The 26528-nt window shown below is 45.9% G+C and overlaps 1 protein-coding gene across 2 annotated transcripts in view; it reads right to left on the bottom strand.

Moving 5' to 3' along the window:
- Positions 1 to 26528, bottom strand: part of PTPRN (protein tyrosine phosphatase receptor type N) — a 169968-nt gene that overhangs the window by 36419 nt on the left and 107021 nt on the right. For both annotated transcript variants that reach the window (XM_077447849.1, XM_077447850.1), the window contains one exon: positions 1500 to 1712. In XM_077447849.1, coding sequence (XP_077303975.1) covers positions 1500 to 1712 — 213 coding nt within the window. The remainder of the gene's footprint in view (positions 1 to 1499; positions 1713 to 26528) is intronic.

The raw sequence follows: 26528 nt of genomic DNA, 5'->3' as shown, positions 1-26528 counted from the left end.
TGAACTCATTGCAGCCAGAATCAGTAGAAAGCCTTCTAGTTGGTACTGGAACTTTCAAATCTGCATTCCGAGAACTTGAGAAGACGGTGTCCTGATCTTGGGAACACACTGGTATGCATATTCGCAGGCTCAGACCAGGGACTATTCAGGAAGTAGGACACTAGCTGCCACATGGATTTAATAACACTATATGGTCAATGGTACGTGGACACCCCTTCATATATATTACAGGAAAGACATTTTAGGCAATTGTGTCCTTCCAACCTTGTAGTAACAGGGCTTTGGCGAACGGCCTTTTCTGCTCCAGCATGACTCTGCCCCTGTGTACAAAGCCAGCTCCATAAAGACATGCATTGATGAGTTTGGTGTGGAGGAACTTGTGTGTCCTATACAGAGCCCCAATCTCAACCCTACTGAGCACCTTTGGGATGAATTGGAATGAGCAAGGTCTTCTCAACCTACTTTTCCATAAAGACATGGTTTGATGAGCTTGGTGTGGAGGATCTCGAGAGTCCTGCACAGAGCCCTGACCTCAACCCTACTGAACACCTTTGGGTTGATTTGGAGCGGGCAAGGTCTTCCCACCCAACATCTGCATAAAGACATGTTTTGATGAGTTTTGTGTGGAGAAACTTGAGTGGCTTGTACAGAGTTCTAATGTCAACGCTACTCAACATTTTAGGGATGAATTGGAATGAGTCAGGTCTTCACAACCAACATCTCCATAAAGCCATGGTTTAATGAGTTTGGTGTGGTGGAACTCAAATGGCCTTTACAGAGCCAAATCAGTACCGGGCCTCAAAATATTTCTTTTTGGTGAGTGGGAACAAATTTCCACAAATACACTCCAAAATATTTATGGAAAGCTTTTCCAGAAAACTGGAGGTTCATAGATTCTGACAGCATGTGCTGCTGTCTATGGCCCCACTGGGGGAAATTCACATTTCTAACTGTCTTGGGAAATACAATATTTTATAGCTGTCACCAGAACAGGAGTTAACAAGAAATCTACAAATTCGGCCATATCTACAAAGAGTCCAGCGCACTCCATACAGCAATGAGACCCAGTCATTGGAAGGTGATGTGATGAAATGCCAGATGGTGCCACCAAAGCATAAGTCCAATCCAAGATATCACCAGCACACCATGTTTATAGAGACAGACAGGCCACTTTAATGTCACCAACAGAATGAATCAATGCTTTGAGGACACTTGGGGCCTCTCCAGCAGACAGGAGAGGCCAGTAGTAACCGCTGCCTGTGGAAGAGGCCCATAGTAGCCCTAAAACATAACTGCTTCTGTTGGTGACATTAAATTGTCCTATCTGTTTCTCTGAACAAGATGTGTAGTGATATCTTGGAGTGATTATCCAATTGGGCACATCTGTTTCGGTGAAACCTTGGGGAGATTTCCTCTTATTTCCTCCAAAAGTTGGCTACAGGTGCACTTTAATAATTATAACAGATTATTTTATACACATAGTCCATTCAATTGTTTACCTGGTACTCAAACGTGGAGTCTCCACCGCCCTCAGGTCCAAGTCCGGCCAATCGTTCCTTCTCCCGCTGCTTGGCATGTTGGCGAAGGCAGAAGATGACAGCTGAGGCGATAACTATCCCAGCAATACAAGCCAAGGCAATAAAGATTAGGAGGACAAACCGGAAGGTATCGCCAAAGTGAGTGGCGTGAGGGTAGGTGGTGCCGTTACTGCGCTGTGGGTGGAGAAAAGATCTCATTTAACATGGAATCTTCCAGAAATATATGACTGGTTAATGTAACATTAATACCTTGTACAAATGGAAGACTTAAAAATATACTCAATAAAGCAGTACTTAGAGCATTACTGATATTCAAAGTGTAACCAATCACAAATCACCTCATTACTGATATTACTGGGGTAAGCTTAAAGCTAAAGTGTAATGTACACATATAATACCTCCCTTGTTCCCCTCTTCCCCCGATCAACATGCAACGTGCTGTAGCTGAGCTCTGCTTCTTATTGATACTTTCCGTTCTCCTGTCTTTGCAGACCGGACTTTCCACCTCCTAAATCCCTTGCTCTGTGGATGCTCCTTCGGCTGGCCTCTCTACCGACCTCCCAGATGGCTCCTGGTAAGCCAAAATCTGGCCGGCCCCTGTTCCCACTTACACCCCACGGTGTGACCATCTTGACCACGTGGTCTAGTTTCTCTTCCAGAGCCTCTGCCGGCATTCAGGCGGCGCCTGCAAACATGGAAGCCATGGAGCTCTCCTCCACAGATCTGATGGCCACTATTACCACCTACAAGGAAGCTCTGACTTCCAAAATTGATTCTATCTGGACAGAAGTAAGCCTCATCAGGCACGATATGGAAAAATTCCACTCCCGGCTGTCTGAAGCAGAGACACTCATATCTCATGTGGAGGTCACAATCCACACTGACTCCAGGGAGCTCTGGATCCCCAGAAGAAAGTGCAGGCCTTAGAAGACAAAACAGTGGATATGGAGAACAGGTCCGGCGTAACAATTTGTGGGTAGTGGGGCTCCCGAAAGGGTTGAGGGCGCCAAACCTGTGGAATTTGCTGCGCGGTTCTTCACCACCTTTCTAGGCCTTACTGACCTCCCTCCTACGTTTGCAGTGGAAAGAGCTCACAGGGTCCCTACCACACCACTGATACCTGGAGCTCTACTTAGGCCCTTTCTGATTAAGCTATTAAACTACCGGGATCGTGACAGGATGCTGGCGGCAGCCAGAAATACACCCGAGCTGATCCAAGACAACACTATATTATCTCTGTACCCAGATTACTCCCATTAAGTGCAACAGCACCAGCATTCCTTCACAGAGATCTGAAAGCACCTTCGGGAGCATGGGCTGAAATACAGTCTCCTGTACACCAGCAAGCTTAGAATCATTGATTTCGGCACCAGGTGCTACTTTGAAACCCCCGGGGCAGCTAGCACCTGGCTGGAATCTCACTAAGGCCTCAAGTCTCCTTAACGGATTACAAAGCTGCATTTTGCAGCACCCTCTGGAGTCTACGATCCTGCCACTTATCGCATATCTTGGAAGTGGAGCACTCTCAACGCAGCACAAAGTTTTGTTGACCCCGTTCTTGTTTAGTTCTTGTTTTTGTTTTTTTCTCTGAAGTGTCAGTTCTAGTTATAGTTGGGGTTCCCTCTGGACTTAGATCCACAGGCACCATCCCTACATGGATCACTCTTAAGGGGCATGGAGCCCCGCACTTTTCAATCAAGTTAAGGGTATAGACCCGGCACCTGGTTTTTGTCTCTATGTTTTTCTTTTCTGTAAGGTGAACTCATCCAGTCAAAATCCAGAAAAGTCACCACATGACTTCACCATGCCCAATCATGAGATCTAGAGAAGAAAGAAGGAGGGGATCTGAAGTACACAGAATGCCTCTCTCAGGCTTGTGCATGAGATATGTAAATCACCTGTCGCTCACAGCAAGGGGGAGAAATAGATTCCTATTTCTCTGTCTGTTTTTATCTCACTGAAAAAGGACTGCACAGAGCTGAATTAAAGCCCCATACACACTATCAGATTTTCTGCTGATTTTTTCCTTCAGATTTACCAAAACCTTATAATATGAGATCAAACCTTAGGAGTTTCAATTTGTATGCAATCAGGCAGGCCTTTGCACTACATGCTTTTGGTAAATCTGAAGACAAAAATCAGCAGAAAATCTGATAGTGTGTATGGGGCTTTACTCTTCATGGCAAGACTCAGCACAAATTACATTAAATCCTATACCAGTGATGGTGAACCTTGGCACCCAGATGTTTTGGAACTACATTTCCCATGATGCTCAATCACACTGCAGAGTGCATGAGCATCATGGGAAATGTAGTTCCAAAACATCTGGGGTGCCAAGGTACGCCATCACTGTCCTATACTGTACAAGGTGCAAGCCGTAATAAAAAAAAAAAAAATCCAGGTTTACATCCGCTTTAATTCTAAATACAAGCGCTCTCTACTGTTTCAGTACCTGAAAATGCATAATTCACACATAATACTACTACAAGAGACCCATCTCACAGGTAGCAAAATGCTGGCTCCGAAAAGCCGTGGGTATAGAAACTGTTCCACGTGACTTACTCCGCCTATTTCCGTGGGGTATCCATATTAATCAGTAAAAGTTTACCCTGCATGATTCATGCTGTTCACTCAGACCCTGACAGGAAATTTTTAAACCCGGCTCTCCTCGGTGAGGTCCACTAGGCATGATACCCCCTCTCTGGTCTATCTGATCATAGCCCCCTGAAATTGACCCTGAGGATCCAGAGGACACATAACCAGGCCCTCTGGTGCTCGCAACCTAACTGGATTAATCACGAGACATCCCAGGAGCACATTCCCCCTAAATGCAGGAGTTTGGGGAAAATAATGCGGAGTCTGCCTCCCCTGAAATGGTTTGGGGTGCGTTTAAAGCTCATAGCAGGGGGCAGTATATATCAGTAATTGCTGCTGTTAGGGCTGAACAGGAGGTTCTCACCTCCACATTACAGACTAAAGTTTAGTGTGCCTTGACCCAATACTCCTCTTCTCCTACTACTGAAAATTGTGACCATCTCTCTTCAATTCAGAAAAAGCTACATCTCCATATTTCACTAGACTTGGTATACACACTCAGACAGGAATACTTTGAGTTTGGGGACAAAAATAGCAAATTATTGGCACTGATGGCCCAACATGACAGACCTCTCACAGTAGTTTCTGAAATTCCTCACGGCAGAGGGAAATATAGTGGTTTCTCAGGAAGACATTCTGGCTGAATTTACTAGGTACTACACCACCTAGTATACCTCCTCCTTACTGCCTAATTTTGACCCTATCTCTATGACTAACATATTAAATACCCTGGCATTGAGCTGGCTCTCAGAATTGGAAAGGGAACGCCTAGCAGCAGATTTCACCCCCGAAGAAATTACCCTTGCCATCCACTCTTTCCCAGTGGGTAAAGCTCTGATGGCCAGTAGAATTCTACAGAGCCCATACTGAATTGCTCACCCCCAGGCTGGTGGCTTTATATAAATCTTGCCTGCTTTACAGGTCCCTACCTCCCTCTATGAAGGAGGCCCATGTCATACGCATACTTAAACCCAATATGGACCCCAAATTATGTGCTTCTTACAGTCCCATTGCATTTCTTAATTGTGACCTGATGATCCTCACAAAACTAGCCACCAGATTAAATAAAGTCATTAAATCTCTGGTAGACTCTGATCAAACGGGCTTCATGCCTGGCAGATCTACTGATGCCAATATTTGCCGTTTTTTTCTCCAACATATACGCCCCCCCATGTAAACCAAAGCACTAGAACAATTGCCACCTTGGATATAGAAAAGGCATTTGATACAGTGGAGTGGGCATATCTGTGGGAGGTGATGAGGAGGATGGCATTTCCATTACGTCTTATCGCATGGATTCAAACAATCTACACGGGCTCCCTGGCAGGTATTCGGCTAAACGGCCTTGTGTCTGCCCCCTACCATCTGCAGAGGGGTACCAGGCAGGGATGCCCCTTCTCCCCAGCCCTCTTTGCCCTAGCCATGGAACCCAAAGCTATAGCCTTCAGACATTCTCCAGAAATTCACAGCCTTAGGGTGGAGCGGCTAGAGGAGAGAGTGGCTCTATGTGCTATGCATATAGGCATGGAACACTTGTGCATCCCAGCAGGGCTGGTGCAAGGATTTTTGACACCCTAGGCAAAACCTAATTTTGCTGCCCCCATTGGCTCCACCCCTAACTCCACCCCCTTTGCCCTGCCCATGTGACAGAAGGCGCCATTATACAGGGAGCATTGGCTCTGCTTCCTCTAGTGCTGGTTCCAGTGCTGCGCTGCACCTCTAATTTCAGTACCAGTTGGACTGAGTTAGTTACATGCTGCAGCCTACAGAGCATGCAGACGTGGAGGGAAACCAGCGGCCGGGCGCCCCTAGGCAGCAGTGCGCCCTAGGCAGCTGCCTAGTTTGCCTAGTGGTAGCACCAGCCCTGCATCCCAGTGTGGGTAAACACGGCCCTTGCATGGGTTTAGCTGTAGTATGCCCCATGTGAACGAAGCCTTAAGCACTTTACGACTGCCCACCGCACATATACGGTGGCAGGACAGCCGCTCTGCACCAGATCACGTATCTAGTATGTGATCTGACACTTCCGGGTCTGGGGTGCGCGCACACCGCCAGCAAGCCACGCCCACCGAGATCACACACAGCGAGAGCCCAGCGGCGAGGACTGCAGACTTAATGTCATGCAACTGCTGTGCACCAACCACTAACGGACTATAATGCCACTTACCAAATCAGCATTTTAGGCCGGGTTCACACTGAGTGCGGAGCGGCTCACAGCGGGGGTTCCGGTGCGTCCCTGTTCTCCATTTCAAAGACGAATCAGGCCCAAATTTTTGGCTGAATTCAGACCTGAAACAGAGCCAAAGATGCATAGGACCCTTGTGCAGAAGTGCGCTCCGAGGCCATCCCGGAGATGTGTGAACTGGCTCCATTGAGAGCTAGTCACAGTCTCCTGTCATGCGAATTGGTTTCGGGGACATCGGCAATCAATTCACATCAGTGTGAACCCAGCCTAAAAGATGACAAATCCTGCATGGATGGATGGATGGATGGCTCCAGTTCTCTTCTCACACCTCAGCAAGCCTCACTCTCTCATGAATGACATGCCCTAAAAGTGGGAGCTGGAGGCATCCATCCATGGATGGACTTACTGGCTGGATCACAGATGAAAATTTAAGAAAGAAAGGCTAAAAAAGACGAAACAAATGCAGTCATCACATCTGAGATTTGGTAAGCTGCAATATAATAAATGCTTTTGGGTTTAAAGTGGTTGTAAACTCTTATGCTGCATACACACGGTCGGAATTCCAGCCAGAAAAAGACAGATGAGAGCTTTTCATCGGAAAATGCGACCGTGTGTCCGAATTTCCGCCAGCCAAAAATTGATAGCATGTTCTCAATTTTCCAGACGGAAAAACTTTCTATCGGTAATTCCGATCGTGTGTATGCAATTCCGACACGCCAAAAATCACGCATGCTCAGATTCAACTAGGAGACAGAAGCTATTGGCTACTGGCTATTGAACTTCCTTTTTCTAGTCACGTCGTACGTGTTGTACGTCACTCCGTTATAAATTATCGGAATTTGATGTGACCGTGTGTAGGCAAGACAGCTTGAGCCGAATTCCATCGGCATTTCGACGGGAAAACCATCAGAGCTTTTTCCAACGAGAATTCCGATTGTGTGTACGCGGCATGACAGACCACTTTTACCTACAGGTAAGCCTAGATAAAGGCTTACCTGTAGGTACAAGAAATATCTCCTAAACCTACACGGTTTAGGAGATATTTGCAAAAGAAAGGCACCGCTGTCTGCGGCGCATGCGCCGTAGACAGCGGCGCGCAGGCGCATTGGGCATGCCACTGCTAACGGCGATCAAGCCGTTAGTGGTGGCTTCCTCACGCATACATGGGAGTGACGTCATCGTGGCTCTGGCCAATCACAGCGCCGAGCCGCGTTATTATGGAAGTCACTCCGGGATAGATGGCGGCGTCGGAGGAGGACAACGTGGGTCGCTTTGGGGGCTTCCATCTCAGGTAAATTATGCTATGTATACTAGCTCATTATGCCTTTGCCTTGCAGGGTCTATTTTTTATTTTTATTTGTTTGGCTTTACTTTCTCTTTAATAGTGCTATATTACATCCAGAAATCCTTGTAAAGCTGGCCATATGCTGGTAGAATTTCAATCGGACAGTTAGAAAATTCAATAGTACTATTATGGACAAATTTCATAGGAAAACCCCTGAAAATGTTGTTGCTATGCCAATCTTGGTAATTCTACAATTTGGGCGGCACAGTGGTGTAGTGGTTAGCACTCTCACCTAGCAGTTAAATGGGTCACTGGTTCAAATCCCAACCACAAGGCTACCTGCCTGGAGTTTGCATGTTCTCCCTGTGCCTGCGTGGGTTTCCTCCAGGTACTCCAGTTTCCTCCCACATTCCACAGACATGCTGGTATAGGCTAATTAGCCCTAGTATATGAATGTGAGTTAGATTACTTACTTAGATTGTAAGCTCCTTGAGGGTAGGGACCGATGTGAATGTACAATGTATATGTAACGCTCTGCATAAACTGATGACACTATATAAGTACCTTAAATAATAATTTCAAGATGTACATAAGTATAATTTTTTCCAAATGAAAACCACATCCATAGATAGAATTTTGTTTGTTAAAGAAAAAATTTGCATCCTTCTCCTTTAATCTCACCAGAGAACAATCACAGATTTGACCACATACATATAGGAAAATTGAACAAACGCTCCAAAAACTATTTTATTTGAATTAAATTCTACTGGTGTATAGCCAGCCTTAAAACGATATTAAACCCCAACCCAAAAATGTCATATATTGCAGCCTACCAATCATTAGATGTGGTGGCTGCATTCGTTTTCTTTTTTTCGTTTATTTTTTTTTCTCTCTATTTCACCTGGTGATCCAGTCAGTAACCCACCTCCAGTATTAGAATGCCTACACTCTGGATGAAGGAGCAACAGTGACACAGCATTGTCATCCTGGGAGGAGGGGAGTGTTATGCCGTGTACACACACGACCGGACTTTTCAATGGACTAGGTCCCACGGAACGAATCCGCCGGACAATTTGATCGTGTGTGGGCTTCATCTGACCTTTGCTGTCTAAAAATCAGACAGACTTTAGATTTAAAACATGTTTCAAATCTTTCCATCGGACTAGAGTTCCGTCGAAAAATCCATTCGTATGCTAGTCCGACAGATGAAAACCGACGCTAGACAGCTATTGGCTACTGGCTATGAACTTCCTTATTCTAGTCCGGTCGTATGTCATCACGTTTGAATCCGTCAGACTTTGGTGTGCTTGTGTGTGGCCAAGTCCGCTCATTTGTAAAGTCCGTTGGAACTGCGCCGGAAGTCCGTCGAAAAAGTCCGGTCGTGTGTACGCGGCATTAGATGTACTAGAACAGTGATGGCGAACCTTGGCACCCCGAGTGTTTTAGAACTACATTTCCCATGACGCTCAACTACACTCCAGAGTGTATGACTATGAGCATCATGGGAAATGTAGTTCAAAAACATCTGGGGTGCCAAGGTTCACCATCACTGTACTAGAAGATTAAAGCTGGCCAGACATTATACAATTTTCTTATTCAATTTCCTTTAGATTTACCATTAAGTGGTTGTAAAGTCTCAAGATTTTTCACCTTAAAGTGGGGTGACCCCTAAAAAAAAAAAATGTAAAAGTCAGCAGCTACAAATACTGCAGCTGCTGACTTTTAATAATCGGACACTTACCTATCCCAGGGTCCAGCGATGCGGGGGAACAAAGCCCCCCCCTGTTCACCGCTCCACTCGCAGAGCCGGCATTCTTACTGTGGGCACCCGCTGCGCATGCGCGAGCGGCACCGTGCACCGTGATACGCCGCACAGTCATCTGGGACACATGACAGGTCCCAGATGACTGTGCGGCACCGAGAGGAAGTGATGTCACCAGCCCGGGCAATGAAGGAGGCAGACTACGAGGGACCCCCTAGGAACAGGAATTTAGAGGTGAGTAAAAAAAATTTTTTTTCCCAATTTTTTTTTACATTTTCTTATGAATTTTAAGCAGGAAGCGCACCTGCATGAGTGCCCCCATGGAAAACAGCATGGTGGGGGCACCCGATGAAGGGGAGGAGCCAGGAGCACCGGCAGGGGACCCCAGAAGAAGAAGATAGGGGCTGCTCTGTGCAAAGCCACTGCACAGAGCAGGTGGGTATAGGCATGCTTGTTATTTTTAAAAATAGGCAATCACTTTCACTCCATGGTGCCGGCCTCTCGGTGGGCGGGCCTTAATGCTGAGAGGTCGTATATATGCGTACCTAAAGATAAACAGACCTGTGCCAAAAAATGCACGGCATGCACACTCCCGGCGGCTAATGGAAAGCTTCCGATCTCTATTTGCGACCGGGAGCTTTCCGATCATGTGACCGCTGTGACAGCCAATCACGCCGTTCACGCGATCACAAACCCCGCCTCCCGACAGCTAAAACCACTTAAAGGGTCAGGAGGCACCGGCGCCAAGGGGTTAACAATGTACTGTAAGGGCCTGCCTGATTGCATACAAATGGAAAATTTTTTAGGTTTGTCCTCAGAATTTATATGGTTTTTGTAAATATAAAGGAAAATTGTATAATGTGTGGCCAACCTTAGATACACTAACAAATGGAAGCCCCATCCAGACATAGAATGTTACCGACTGTCACATTCAGACATAGAATGTTCCCGACTGTCACATTCAGACACAGAATGTCCCCAACTGTCACATCCAGACACAGAATGTCCCCGACTGTCACATCCAGACACAGAATGTCCCCGACTGTCACATCCAGACATAGAATGTCCCCGGCTGTCTCATCCAGAGATAGAATGTTCTCGACTGTCACATAGAATGTCCCCAACTGTCACATTCAGACATAGAATGTGCCCAACTGTCACTTCCAGACACAGAATGTCCCCAACTGTTACATCCAGACATAGAATGTTCCCGACTGTCACATAGAAGGTCCCCAACTGTCACATTCAGACATAGAATGTCCCCAACTGTCACATTTAGACATAGAATGTGCCCAACTGTCAAATCCAGACAGAATGTCCCCAACTGTCACATCCAGACATAGAATGTTCCCGACTGTCACATAGAATGTCCCCAACTGTCACATTCAGACATAGAATGTACCCAACTGTCACATTTAGACATAGAATGTGCCGAACTGTCACATCCAGACAGAATGTCCCCGACTGTCACATCCAGACATAGAATGTTCCCGACTGTCACATCCAGACATAGAATGTCCCCGACCGTAACATCCAACCTTAGATACACTAACAAATGGAAGGCAAACTCCAGCTAACCCTTTTTTAGCAGTTACAGCAACAGTTTTGTTTCTTCTGGGATAACGTTTTTACGTAAATTATTAAAAGCTGATCATTGTAAGCAACCCTGTCAGTTCTAAATGGTTTGTCTCAACCCTCCAACTGCTACATCTGCAGGACAGCTTGTTGTGTTGCAAAAAAACAACAGACATGCTTACAGGATCTTGAAAATAAAGAAAAGAAAGCCTCATAAAGAAAACAAATGCAGCCACCGCATCTAAGGTAAGGATTGGTAAGCGGCAATATAAGAATTATTTGCTTTTAGGTTTAATACTGCTTTAGGGCCCACTGCATTAAAAATGTCCCAACAATTTTAGGTGTTGATCAGCTACTTCATGAATTTTAATTGAGAGATATAACCACGTCCAAAAAAGGTTAACAGTCACTTGTGGTCCTCTCCTTCAATCAATCCATGGTGATTTCACTAACGTTGAGATGTCCTTTCTAGGCTAACATTAATCTTACCAATCAACTCTATCCTATCATTGTACTCGGATCTGCTCTTTGTATAGGAACACACAGTTTAAAAGTTGGCCAAAATCAGAATCATCAACTTTCCCACATTTTTTTGTTTCCATAGGAGGAAACCTTAAACCCAGTAACATGTCAATCTAAAGCCAGATCTAGTTCACGTAGAACTATCAGTCCCAGCAGACCTGAGAGCCAAAGGTTTGAACTGCTAGAAGAACTCTTTATCCTATCACTGTACTTTGATCCCTTTGTATACACACAGTTCGAGAGTTGGCCAAAATCAGAACCACCAGCTTTCCAAAATCCTTTGTTTCTACAGGAGGAAACCTCACACCAGCCATGTGTCAAGCTAAAGCCAGCTCTAGCAAACGTGGAACTATAAGTCCCAGCAGCCCTGACAACCAATGGTTGAGACTGCTAGGACAACTCTTTATCCCATCATCGTACTCTGATCTGGTCTTGTTTTCCCCACACACGGTTCCAAAGTTGGCCAAAATCAATACCGTCAGTTTTCCAAAGACTTTTGTTTTTGTAGGAGGAGACCTCGCACAAGTCACATGCCGATCTAAAGCCAGGTCCAGCTAAAGAGGAACTATAGGTCCCAGCAGAAATGACAGCCAAAGGTTGGAATTGCTAGGACAACTCTAACCTATCACTGTACTCTAATCTGGTCTTGTATATAGACACACAGTTCGAGAATTGTCCAAAATCAGAACCAAAATCTCTTGTTTCCGTATGAGGAAACCTTACACCAATCGTGTGCCAATTTAAAGCCAGATCTGGTGGAAGTGTAACTTTAGGCCCCAGCAGTACCGACACCCAAACGTTGGATCTCCAAGGACATTTGGTTCTCAAATTTGGATCTGCTAGGACATTTGGTTCCTAAATTTGGATCTGCTAGGACATTTGGTTCTCAAATTTATATCTTCTAGGATATTTGGTTCCTAAATTTGGATCTGCTAGGACATTTGGTTCCTAAATTTGGATCTGCTAGGACATTTGGTTCCTAAATTTGGATCTGCTAGGACATTTGGTTCTCAAATTTATATCTGCTCGGATATTTGGTTCCCATATTTGGATCTGCTAGGACATTTGGTTCCTAAATTTGGATCTGCTAGGACATTTGGTTCTCAAATATATATCTGCTAGGACATCTGGTTCCCAAATTTGGATCTGCTAGGACATTTGGTTCCTAAATTTGGATCTGCTAGGACGTTTGGTTCCTAAATTTGGATCTGCTAGGACATTTGGTACTCAAATGTATATCTGCTAGGACAATTGGTTCTTAAATTTGGATCTGCTAGGACATTTGGTTCCTAAATTTGGATCTGCTAGGACATTTGGTTCCTAAATTTGGATCTGCTAGGACATTTGGTTCCTAAATTTGGATCTGCTAGGACATTTGGTTCCTAAATTTGGATCTGCTAGGACATTTGGTTCCTAAATTTGGATCTGCTAGGACATTTGGTACTCAAATGTATATCTGCTAGGACATTTGGTTCTTAAATTTGGATATGCTGGGACATTTGGTTCCCAATTCTGGATCTGCTGGGATATTTCGTTCTCATATGTTGGATCCAGTAGGACATTTGGTTCCCGAATGTTGGAACTGGTAGGACATTGGGTCCCACATTTTGGGACTTGTGGCTCCTCAAGCATTAAAGAACCACAGCTTGCACTAACATCTACGAGCACAGAGCTTGCAATCCATCACTGGATGGTCACAAGATCCTTCTCAAGGTCATAATGAGGCAAGACAACAACAGCAAAACATCTTCAACAGAAGGAAAAGGGCCGGAAAGAACAACTTTAGAAATGTTGGCTTTATATAACAAATGTTGTAAAAAAGATGATGCAATTGACCGAACAATAGTCATAATTAATAAGACGCTTTTCTACGCTTTAAGCCCCCACCCACTTCCACAGACAGCGGTGGAGGGGAGCTGGGGGGGAAGAAAAAAAAAGAGAACAAGTGTTCTTCCACAGAACTTACCTAATAGGCGGCTGTGAATTTTGCAGCTGCTCGGCTCAAGCTGTCTCCTTAAAGAGTCCTCCAAGGGGAGGAGGGGGGAACACGGGGACAATACTGAGATCTCGGGCCCCGCACCTTATTCATGTCACACACACACACAATGCTCTGGCCTGGAGAACATCTAACAGAGAGGGAATGGGAGCCACACGGCACAGAGATACAAAAAAAAAAAAAAACATTGCCGAATGAGACAGGGCGGAATAGAGAGGACGAGGAATGAAGAGGGAGGTCGAGGAGGAACGAGAGGAGAAAAGTGAGGATGGAGGAGAATGGAGGCTTTCAGGATGGCAGAGAAGACAGTTAGTGGAATGAATGGGTAGAAGGCGGTTATGGATGGGCAGTACGACGGAGTCGGCACACAAAAGATGGGTCAGGGGCTCCGGGAGAAGACGGGATGATGAGGACCCAGGCGGAGAGGCAGTGATGGAGGACGGAGATGGGAGCGGCAGGGAAGAGTGTGTGTAGGATGGGGGTCTGGTACCCTCTCCCTGCCACCGTAAGCTCCCTAGAATATCGCCCTTCTCCGTCACAATCACAGCACTTGTCACATCAAAAGAGGTTACCATGACAACAGTTCCATGTTACAGAGGGGAGGCGTGACCGCACAAAAAAAAAAAGCATCCTCCTTCCCTGCCCCCATCCATAGACCGACCAACAACTCCCATCTTCACCCCCCCTCCTCCATCCCTGCAGCTGGATGACACCTCCCCCACCACCACCCCACCGAGAGAGCCCATCCCCCACATTAACCTGTAATCAATACGATAAGACAGGGACCTAAAACAGCAACCAGAATTAATACACCAAAGACAGAGAGCAGATCTACTACATCCCGAAATGTCAAATCCAGACATAGAATGTCCCCGACTGTCACATCCAGACATAGAATGTCCCCGTCTGTCTCATCCAGACATAGAATGTCCCCGACTGTCTCATCCAGACATAGAATGTCCCCGACTGTCACATCCAGACATAGAATGTCCCCGACTGTCACATCCAGACATAGAATGTCCCCGACTGTCACATCCAGACATAGAATGTCCCCGACTGTCACATCCAGACATAGAATGTCCCCGACTGTCACATCCAGACATAGAATGTCCCCGTCTGTCTCATCCAGACATAGAATGTCCCCGACTGTCTCATCCAGACATAGAATGTCCCCGACTGTCACATCCAGACATAGAATGTCCCCGTCTGTCTCATCCAGACATAGAATGTCCCCGACTGTCACATCCAGACATAGAATGTCACCGACTGTCACATCCAGACATAGAATGTCCCCGACTGTCTCATCCAGACATAGAATGTCCCCGACTGTCACATCCAGACATAGAATGTCCCCGACTGTCACATCCAGACATAGAATGTCCCCGACTGTCTCATCCAGACATAGAATGTCCCCGACTGTCTCATCCAGACATAGAATGTCCCCGACTGTCACATCCAGACATAGAATGTCCCCGACTGTCACATCCAGACATAGAATGTCCCCGACTGTCTCATCCAGACATAGAATGTCCCCGACTGTCACATCCAGACATAGAATGTCCCCGACTGTCACATCCAGACATAGAATGTCCCCGACTGTCTCATCCAGACATAGAATGTCCCCGACTGTCTCATCCAGACATAGAATGTCCCCGACTGTCACATCCAGACATAGAATGTCCCCGACTGTCACATCCAGACATAGAATGTCCCCGACTGTCTCATCCAGACATAGAATGTCCCCGACTGTCTCATCCAGACATAGAATGTCCCCGACTGTCACATCCAGACATAGAATGTCCCCGACTGTTACATCCAGACATAGAATGTCCCCGACTGTCACATCCAGACATAGAAAGTCCCCGACTGTCACATTCAGACATAGAATGTTCCCGACTGTTACATCCAGACATAGAATGTCCCCGACTGTCACATCCAGAGACAGAATGTCCCCGACTGTCACATCCAGACATAGAATGTCCCCGACTGTCACATCCAGACATAGAAAGTCCCCGACTGTCACATCCAGACATAGAATGTCCCCGACTGTTACATCCAGACATAGAATGTCCCCACCTGTCACATCCAGACATAGAAAGTCCCCGACTGTCACATCCAGACATAGAATGTCCCCGACTGTCACATCCAGAGACAGAATGTCCCCGACTGTCACATCCAGACATAGAATGTCCCCGACTGTCACATCCAGAGACAGAATGTCCCCGACTGTCTCACCCAGACATAGAATGTCCCCAACTGTCACATCCAGACATAGAATGTCCCCGACTGTCACATCCAGACATAGAATGTCCCCGACTGTCACATCCAGACACACAACATCCCTGACTGTCACATCCAGACACAGAATGTCCCCGACTGTCACATCCAGACATAGAATGTCCCCAACTGTCACATCCAGACACACAACATCCCTGACTGTCACATCCAGACACAGAATGTCCCCGACTGTCACATCCAGACATAGAATGTCCCCAACTGTCACATCCAGACACACAACATTCCTGACTGTCACATCCAGACATAGAATGTCCTCGACTGTCACATGCAGAGACAGAACTTCCCGATTTTCACATTCAGACACTCAACATCCTTGACTGTCACATCCAGACATAAAATGCCTATGGTTGTCACATCTACACACACAACACCCTTGACTATCATATCCGGACAAACAACATCCCAGACTGTCACATCCAGACATAGAATGTCCCCGACTGTCACATCCAGACATAGAATGTCCCCGACTGTCTCACCCAGACATAGAATGTCCCCGACTGTCTCATCCAGACATAGAATGTCCCCGACTGTCACATCCAGACATAGAATGTCCCCGACTGTCACATCCAGACATAGAATGTCCCCGACTGTCACATCCAGACATAGAATGTCCCTGACTGTCACATCCAGACATAGAAAGTCCCCGACTGTCACATTCAGACATAGAATATTCCCGACTGTCACATCCAGACATAGAATGTCCCCGACTGTCACATCCAGAGACAGAATGTCCCCGACTGTCACATCCAGACATAGAATGTCCCCGACTGTCACATCCAGAGACAGAATGTCCCCGACTGTCTCACCCAGACATAGAATGTCCCCAACTGTCACATCCAGACATAGAATGTCCCCGACTGTCACATCCAGACATAGAATGTCCCCGACTGTCACATCCAGACACACAACATCCCTGACTGTCACATCCAGACACAGAATGTCCCCGACTGTCACATCCAGACATAGAATGTCCCCAACTGTCACATCCAGACACACAACATCCCTGACTGTCACATCCAGACACAGAATGTCCCCGACTGTCACATCCAGACATAGAATGTCCCCAACTGTCACATCCAGACACACAACATTCCTGACTGTCACATCCAGACATAGAATGTCCTCGACTGTCACATGCAGAGACAGAACTTCCCGATTGTCACATTCAGACACTCAACATCCTTGACTGTCACATCCAGACATAAAATGCCTATGGTTGTCACATCTACACACACAACACCCTTGACTATCATATCCGGACAAACAACATCCCAGACTGTCACATTCAGACATACAATGTCTCCAACTGTCATTTCCAGAGAGACAACGTCCCTGACTGTCGCATCCAAACATAGAACATCCTGCCTCTCACATCCAGACACATAACATCTATGACTGTCACATCCAGACAAACAACATCCCTGACTGTCACATCCAGACATGTAACATCCCACCTGTCACATCCAGACACGTAATATCCCGACTGTCACATCCAGACACACAGCATTCCTTACTGTCACATCTAGACAGACAACAACCCCTGACTGTCACATCCAGACACACAACATGCAACTTTAACATGCAGACACATAACTTCACCAACCGTCACATCCAGATACCCAACACACCTGACTGTCACATCCAGACATGTAACATCCCCCAGTCACGTCCAGACACCAAACATCCCCAACTGTCACATGCAGAGACACACAACAACCCCGACTGTCACATTCAGACACACAAAAACCCTGACTGTCACATTCAGACACATAACAACCCCGACTGTCACATCGAGAAACAGAGAATGTACCTGACTGTCACATCCAGACACACAACATCCCTAACTGTCTCATCCAGACACACACCCGACTGTCACATCCAGACACACAACATTCCTAACTGTAACACATCCAGACACACAATGTCACCAACTGTCACATCCAGACACACAACATCCCCGACTGTCATTTACAGGGAGACAACGCCCTCGGCTGTCACATCCAGACATAGAACATCCCTGAATGTCACATCCATACACATAACATCCCCGACTCTCACATCCAGACACACATCATTCCCAAATGTCACATCCAGACATCATTCCCAACTGTCACATCCAGACCCTTTACATCCCTGACTGTCACATCCAGACATACATTATTTCCGATTTGTCACAACCAGACACACAGCATCCTCATCTGTCAGATCCAGACACACGAAATCCCAACTGTCACATCCAGACGCACAACATCCCAACTGTCACATCCAGACACACAACATCCCAACTGTCACATCCAGACACACAACATCCCAACTGTCACATCGAGACACACAACATCCCAGACTGTCACATCCATTGCACTGCATGAGCCATGGTCCACAAGGTTAGAAGGGCAAATAACGAGAGGATTTGATTAAGCCAAGCACTTCACTATAATGGTGGACATATTGTCAGTGTACATCTGAACATTCAAGGCTAGGAAGAGCTTAGTTGTAAGCATTCTGCACCAAAATCACCAGATATTTACTCCTCTTAATTAAAAGCTACCCAATTACCCAAACAATCGACAGAAAGTCCTACAATGAGAGGTAGAGGTTCTTCATATGGATATAGTAGGATGTGGTAAGATTTCACACGTGGCCAACCCTCCCAACCACATCACTTACAAAAGAAACTATGAAGACAAATTCCACAACCAAAGAACATTGTCAAAATTTGTTCAGCTTTTACTTTTACCTAAACCTGTATGGTGCCTTGAAAAGGTATTCATACCCCTTAAAATTTTCCATATTTTGTCATGTTACAACCAAAAACATAAATATCCCCGTGGCCTACTTTAAAATTATTAGATTGCTACTGCAGAAATTTGTATGGAATAATAGAGGCAATCGTATTGACACTTTGCTACAATATAAAGTAGTGAGTGTACAGCTTGTATAACAGTGTAAATTTGTTGTCCCCTCAAAATAACTCAACACACAGCCATTAATGTCTAAACCACTGGCAACAAAAGTGAGTACAGTGAAAATGTCCAAATTGGGCACAATTAGTCATTTTCCCTCCCCAGTGTCATGTGACTTGTTGATGTTACAAGGTCTCAGGCAGTAGTGTATTTAGTTTTTGTGCTGCCCTAGGCCTGGGCCTTGTCAGCCTAGGCCAGAATACAGCATTTGTCTCAGGCGTGAATGGGGAGCAGGTGTGTTAAATTTGGTGTTATCGCTCTCATTCTCTCATACTGGTCACTGGAAGTTCAACATAGCACCTCATGGCAAAGAACTCTCTGAGGATCTGAAAAAAAGAATTTTTTTTTTGCTCTACATAAAGATGGCCTAGGCTATAAGAAGATTGCAGCATGGTGGCCAAGACCATACAGCGGTTTAACAGGACAGGTTCCATTTAGAGCAGGCCTCGCCATGGTCGACCAAAGAAGTTGAGTGGATGTGCTCAGTGTCATATCCAGAGGTTGTCTTTGTGAAATAGACGTATGAGTGCTGCCAGCATTGCAGCAGAGGTTGAAGGGGTGGGGGGTCAGCCTGTCGGTGCTCAGACCATACGCCACACACTGCTTCAATTTGGTCTGCATGGCTGTCGTCCCAGAGAGAAGCCTCTAAAGGTGATCCACAAGAAAGCCCACAAACAGTTAGCGGAAGACAAGCAGACTAAAGACGTGGACTACTAGAACCATGTCGTGTGGTCTGATGAGACCAAGATAAACTTAGGTAAACCAGGTGAGGAGTACAAAGACAAGTGTGTCTTGTCTACAGTGAAGCATGGTGGTGGGAGTGCCATGGTCTGGGGTGGCATGAGTGCTGCCGGCACTGGGGAGCTACAGATCATTGAGGGAACCATGAATGCCAACATGTACTGTGACATACTGAAGCAGAGAATGATCCCCTCCCTTCGGAGACTGGGTCGCAGTGCAGTATTCCAACGTAACAACCCCAAACACACCTCCAAGGTGACCACTGCCTTGCTAAAGAAGCTGAGGGTAAAGGTGATGGACTGGCCAAGCATGTCTCCAGACCTAAACCGCACTGAGCATCTGTGGAGCGTCCTCAAATGGAAGGTGGAGGAGCGCAAGGTCTCTAACATCCCCCAGCTGTGATGTCATCATGGAGGAGGGGAAGAGGACTGCAGTGGTAACCTGTGAAGCTCTGGTGAACTCCATGCCCAAGAGGGTTAAGGCAGTGCTGGAAAATAATGGTGGCCACACAAAATATTGACACTTTGGGGCCAATTTGGAGATTTTCACTTAGGGGTGTACTCGCTTTTGTTGCCGCCGGTTTAGACATTAATGGCTGTGTGTTGAGTTATTTTAAGGGGACAGAAAATTGACACTGTTATACAAGCTGTACACTCACTACTTTACATTGTAGACAAGTGTCATTTCTTCAGTGTTGTCACATGAAAAGATATAATAAAATATTGACAAAAATGTGAGGGGTGTACTCACTTTAGTGAGATATTATATGTGTATAAACTTAATAAAAAATAATTTAAATGGAAAAAAAATAAAATAAATGTATTTTATTGGCATTTTATGTGCTAGACCAAGACCAAGTGGCACATAATTGTAAAGTGGAAGGAAAATGATAAACGGTTTTCAATTTTTTTTACAAATAAATATGTGAAAAGTGTGGGGGGTATATTTGTATGGCGCCCCCCGGAGTCAATACTTTGTAGAACTGCCTTTATCTACAATTACAGCTGTGAGTCTTTTTTGGGGATGTCTCTACCAGCTTTGCACATCTAGAGAGTGAAATTTCTGCCCATTCTTCTTTGCAAAATAGTTCAAGTTCTGTCAGATTGAATGGAGAGCGTCTGTGAACAGCAATTTTCAAGTCTTGCCACAGATTCTTAATTGGATTTAGGTCTGGACTGTGACATGATTATGTTTCGATCTAAACCATTCCATTGTAGCCCTGGCTGTATGTTTAGGGCCGTTGTCCTGCTGGAAGTTGAACCTCCACCCCAGTCTCAAGTCTTTTGCAGATTCTAATGCCGTGTACACACGATTGGAATTCTTGTTGGAAAAGCCTTGGATGGTTTTTCTGACGGAATTCCACTCTAGCCTGTGCTGCCTACACACGGTCACACCAAATTCCGACAGTCAAGAACGCGGTGATGTACAACACTACGACAAGCCGAGAAAATTAAGTTCAATGCTTCCGAGCATGCGCCAAATAGTTTCCGAGCATGCGTCGGAATTGTCACACACGTTCGGAATTTCCATTGGAAAAATTGAGAACATGCTCTCAATCTTTTGCTGGCCGAAATTCCACCACCAAAAAATGATGGAGCCTACACACGGTCACATTTTCCGATGAAAAGCTCTCATCGGTCTTTTGCTGGCCGAATTTCTGATCGTCTGTACGCGGCATAACAGGTTTTCTTCTAAGATTGCCCTGTATTTGGCTCCATCTATCTTCCTATCAACTCTGAACAGCTTCCCTGTACCTGCTGAAGAAAAACTGTCTGGTGTGTTCCTTGGACTTCATGATGCTGTTTGTTCACTAAGGTTCTCTAACAAACCTCTGAGGGCTTTGCAGAACAGCTGTATTTATACTGAGAATAAATTACACACAGGTGAACTTTACTTACTTATTAGGTGACTTCAGGAGGCAATTGGTTCCACTTCCACTAGACTTTAGTTAGAGGTATCAGAGTAAAGGGGGCTGAACTAAAAAAAAAAAATGCACGCCACACTTTTCACATATTTATTTGTAAAAAACATATGAAAACCATTTATCAGTTTCCTTCCACTTCACAATTAGGTGCCACTTTGCGTTGGTCTATCACATAAAATCCCAATTAAATACATTTACGTTTTTGGTTGTAACATGAGAAAATGTGGAAAATTTCCGACGGTATGAATACTTTTTCAAGTGCATTTTTCATGTTGTCGTTGAAGCTACTGACAAAGGACACTTACCTAGTGCTTCACCCCCATGCTATTTTTTGGGAGATAGTTTGCCCAGCGGCCCCACAGGAGCCAAACAGGTTTTTGTAGCGGAATTCGCAGTTCGCAAATAATTGTACGGTTTTTCCAAACCGCTAGTGACTCGAACCTCAGTGGATTCTCTCATCTCTAATCCAGACACACAACATCCTAGGCCACGCAGGTCATAGCCTAGGGCCTCATTAAGGCTGGGGTTGGTACAAGTATTCTTGTGCCTTTCTTCCATCTCTCTCCTGTAATGACCAATTGCAAGACCAAAGGCACCGGTAGAAGAAGAAGTTGTTTCACCTTATCCCAAGAGGTGGTCCGAAAAATCAAGTGCCGAGTAGGAGAAAGCATCTCTGCACACCTGTGCAAACAGCCCACCTTCATTTCTCCTCCAGCTCCCCCCATAGCCCACTTCATTGCCTTCTACTGTCTACTGTACCTCCAGCCTTCTTTCCAGCCCCCTACAGTGTTCCGCATAATAGGCCATTGCAATGTTCTTTACCCTGTCCACCGCCAAACAACCCCCATCAGTGACCTTTCCGGTATCTGAAACGCTACCCAATCCCTTAGAGTGCCTCTCAGCCCGATCCTTTCAATCTCCTACAGGGTCCCCTAGCCTTCTACAAAGTGTGTTGGAGAATGAGGGGCGGAGGCGGGGCACAAGAGTATAAATCTGGTCTTTTCTGGACCTCTCTATAGCCAAGTCAACCCTCTTTTCCTAAGTATTCACATTATCATATCAGATGTTCTTTGAGGCTGGGTTCACACTGCTGCCATGCGGGAACGATGTGAATCCGCTGCAGGTTCCCGCATCGCATGCCTCCCGGCGGCAGTTCACACTGCCCTATGCGAACTGCTGGGAGTGTCAGTGAAAAGTTAATGACACCTCCAAATCAGTTCGCATATCGCAGTGCGATCTGCAAACTCGGACAGGAATCGGATCGCATGGTGTGAACACCCATGCGATCCGATTCTGCTGCGGACCAAAAAAAGGGTCCTGTGCGAGTTTGGGCCGCATGCGATGCAAATTCAGCCATACTATCTGTATGGCTGAAATCGCATCGCACAGAGATTGCATGTGATTTGCACTGCGGTGCGAATCACATCCGATCTCATACACCGCAGCAGTGTGAACCCAGCCTAATGGTGCATAAAGTGTGATTAGTGTCAACACAACTGCAGGTAACTATTAAACTTTATACTGGATAATATCTAGTCAATAAATCTGTTATACACTCCATGGGCACCATTGTAACCTGTGCCATATGGAGGGGATGTCCACAAGACAGAGAAAAAGCCGTACCTAGTGGCAACTAAACCATAGCAGAGCGAGATTTTTTCAGATGATTATCCACAAGTTCCTCTCGATATAGATCTCTAGACGAGTCTTATGAACTCTAAGCCCACGTACACATGGTCAGAGATTTTGGCAACCAAATCTGTCGGATTTTGCCCGTCGGATTTAGTCCGACGGATTGTGTCCGAAACTGTTGCATGCACACGGTCGGGCCAAGTTGTCGAAAAAGCCAATCTTTCAGAACGTGATGACGTAATTTCGTTATGATGGGACTACATTCAGGCTAGTAGCCAATAGCTTTGATGTAGGAATTTGATCTGAGCATGCGTGGCACTTGGTCCGATCAAAATGCTCTACACATGATTGGATTAGGTCCGTCCGGCCCAGTTGGTCGGGAAATATTTCCAACATGTTGGAAAATTGGGTCGGACGGAGATTCGGACGGAATCAGTCTGATGGATACCACACACAGTCGGATTATCTGACGACACGGTCCGATAAGACACATTCTGACAGATTCTCCGACCGTGTGTACAAGGGCTAAGGCCACATTTCCCTGTCAGTGTTCCCAACTTTAGATAATTCCTTGGCCTGTAAGAGAGAAGATACTTACAAACCTTTGGCACCTCTCTGTCCCACTTGTGCCATTCTTATATGGACAACATGTCACCCATTTCTCTCTGTCGGCTTGTCTGTGCCCCCTGACCCTGGCTGATCCCTTTGTGGTTTCAACCATCTCTGCACTCTTGACCTCTCTGTAGCGACCGTCAACCTTCTTTTCCTACTGAAGCTTTTGCATTACCTCTAGACAAGGAGTTCTTTAATATTGTGTTAGCCCCTGTACACACGGTCGGAGATCTCGACAACCAAATCCGTCGGATTTTGTCCGTCGGATCTTGTCCGAAACTGTTGCATACACACGGTCGGACTAAGTTGTCGCAAAATCCGATCTTTCAGAACGTGATGACGTAATTTCGTTACGATGGGACTACATTCAGGCTAGTAGCCAATAGCTTTGATGTAGGAATTTGATCTGAGCATGCGTGGCACTTGGTCCGATCAAAATTCTCTACACATGATTGGAGTATGTCCGATCGAACCAGTTGGTCGGAAAATATTTCCAACAAGTTGGAAAATTGGGTCCAACGGATATTTCCGACGGAATCAGTCTGATGCATACCACACACAGTCGGATTATCCAACAACGCGGTCCAATAGGACACATTCCGACGGATTCTCCGACCGTGTGTACAAGGGCTAAGGAGCGACCAATGTCCACACAACTGCCATTAACTTTTGAACTTTTTTTTGGACCTTTTTTTGCTCAAAATAAATTTCCCATTTCTAAGTTCAAAAAGGTCTCCCACCATGATTAGAGTTTCCACTGAATCACTTTCTCTAAGGCCACCAGCGACTTTCATTTCTGACCTTACCACAGTAGACGCACTTGACGACCTCAGGGAAGCATAGCCAAGGATGCCATACAGGGCCGTCTTTAAGGCAGGGCAAAAGGGGCAGCTGCCTTGGGCCCTGTCATTGTTGTGGGGCCCAAAGCAGCTGCCTCATACTTGCCAACTACCCCAGTTTAAATTCCCTTGTCCCTTGAAGTTTTAGTCCTGTGCTGTGTCCCCATATCTCAGTGTGAAGTGCTAATACTAATGCTGCCCAGCTCTGTCTATTGTTGTGTACAGATGACTCACCTGCAGACCCTGTGTTTACGTGTAAATAACCGTCATTCATATGTAAATAGGGGCAGCATTTTTATGTAAATAACTGAGGCCGGCAGCATTGATATGTAAATAAAGCCGGCATTCATATGTATATCATACCCCTCTGCAGTGAGGAGATGATGTGCTGTAACTTCTAGCAACCAATCAGTGAGCAGTATTACTGTACAGTAATCTTTAGCAACCAATCAACAAGCAGAAATAACCTATAATGTGTGCTGTAACCTCTAGCAACCAGTGAGTAAGTGGTAATGATATGCTGTAACCTATTGTATGTCTCAGAGCAGGTGGAGAGCAAAATTGCATGGGGGGGCCAAGACATTTTTTGCCCAGGGTCCAATCAATATTAAAGACAGCCCTGATGCCATAATCCCCTAGGCCAGTGATGGCGAACCTTGGCACCCCAGATGTTTAACTCCATTTCCTATGATGCTCAACTACACTACAGAGTGCATGATCATCATGGGAAATGTAGTTCCAAAACATCTGGGGTGCCAAGGTTTGCCATCCCTGCCCTAGGCTCACAGTACCCGGACACCACCTGCTGTCTTCTCATCCACCAACTGCTCAGGAGGGAGGCAGAACACAACCTCTCTCCATCTAGATCTCCACATAACTACCCCACTCACTCCAACGTGATCTCTCTTGACAGGGATAATCTACCATTTACAGAGAGAGCAGGATCTTTTGATGGGAGACGACCAACATCCCCATTTAGAACTCCATTACATTTACTTAGGAGCTCGAAATAGAAATAGAACATTTAGTTTTAAATCTTAACAGAATCAATTCCTATCGGGAAAACCGTTCGTCTGTATGCTGTTCCAATGGACCAAAAACGACGCAAGGGCAGCTATTGGCTACTGGCTATTGAACTTCCTTTTTTTAGTCCCGTCATACGTGTTGTACGTCACCGCATTCTAGACGATCAGACTTTGGTACGGTCGTGTGTAGGCAAGGCCGTTTCAGCAGAACTCCGTCGGAAAAACCGTCATAGTTTATTCTGACAGAAAAACCGGTCGTGTGTACGCGGCATAAGAATACCTATTCAGATTCTCACAAATTGCCAGTTGTCACTCCTTAACTTATGCCTCACTGATCTTAAATTTTCATTTTCAATTTATTCACTACACCCAAATGAATATTTTTCTACCCTACAATAAATCCGCTTCAATTGCTTGCAAATGGCAGGTATTTGTGGTTGGTTTAGGGCTGCTGTTAGAAATCACTGGGTCCCATACAGCCAACCGGACAGACCCCCCCCCCCCCCCCCCCTCCCTTCCTGTTTAGAAGTGACTGAGGACATAGATTTTATCAGTCCCTTTCTTTGCAGCCTCAGTTGCAAAGATGAATGAATTGGAAGCGCTCTGTACGCAGTTTCCTATGCTGCAATGATGAATGGACACAGGAGTGATTGGTACTGATTACTCACTGTGTTCATTCAGGAAAGGAAGGGGCTGATAAATTATATATTTACTGACCCCTTACACTGCTCTCCATCCTAAAACATCCCCCTGGGTGCCCACAGAAGCTGCCAGCAGGAGAGGGGGGAAGCCAGCAATGCTGCGGGGGGCACACAGAAGGACCTGGACAGCAGATGGAAGGGGTCCATGTGCTAGAACCACTGCCCTGTAGTGCAGCCAGAAAGAGAAGCTGCCAGCGTTGCAGGGGGAGGCAGAAGAAGATTGGTGTCAGCAATAAGACAGTACAGCCGGCCCTCCTCAGCAGGTGACTGCCCCCCTTCTTGAACTGATGGGGCCCCAACCCAGTACAGGAGGGCTGGCTATACTGCCTCATCAG

Source organism: Lithobates pipiens, unplaced genomic scaffold (genome assembly GCF_037356315.1).
Source record: "Lithobates pipiens isolate NorthernLeopardFrog02 unplaced genomic scaffold, aLitPip1_a1.2 Scaffold_22, whole genome shotgun sequence".
Lineage (NCBI taxonomy): Eukaryota > Metazoa > Chordata > Amphibia > Anura > Ranidae > Lithobates > Lithobates pipiens.
Note: the sequence above shows the minus strand (reverse complement) of the source record. Positions and strands in the feature narration are given on the sequence as shown.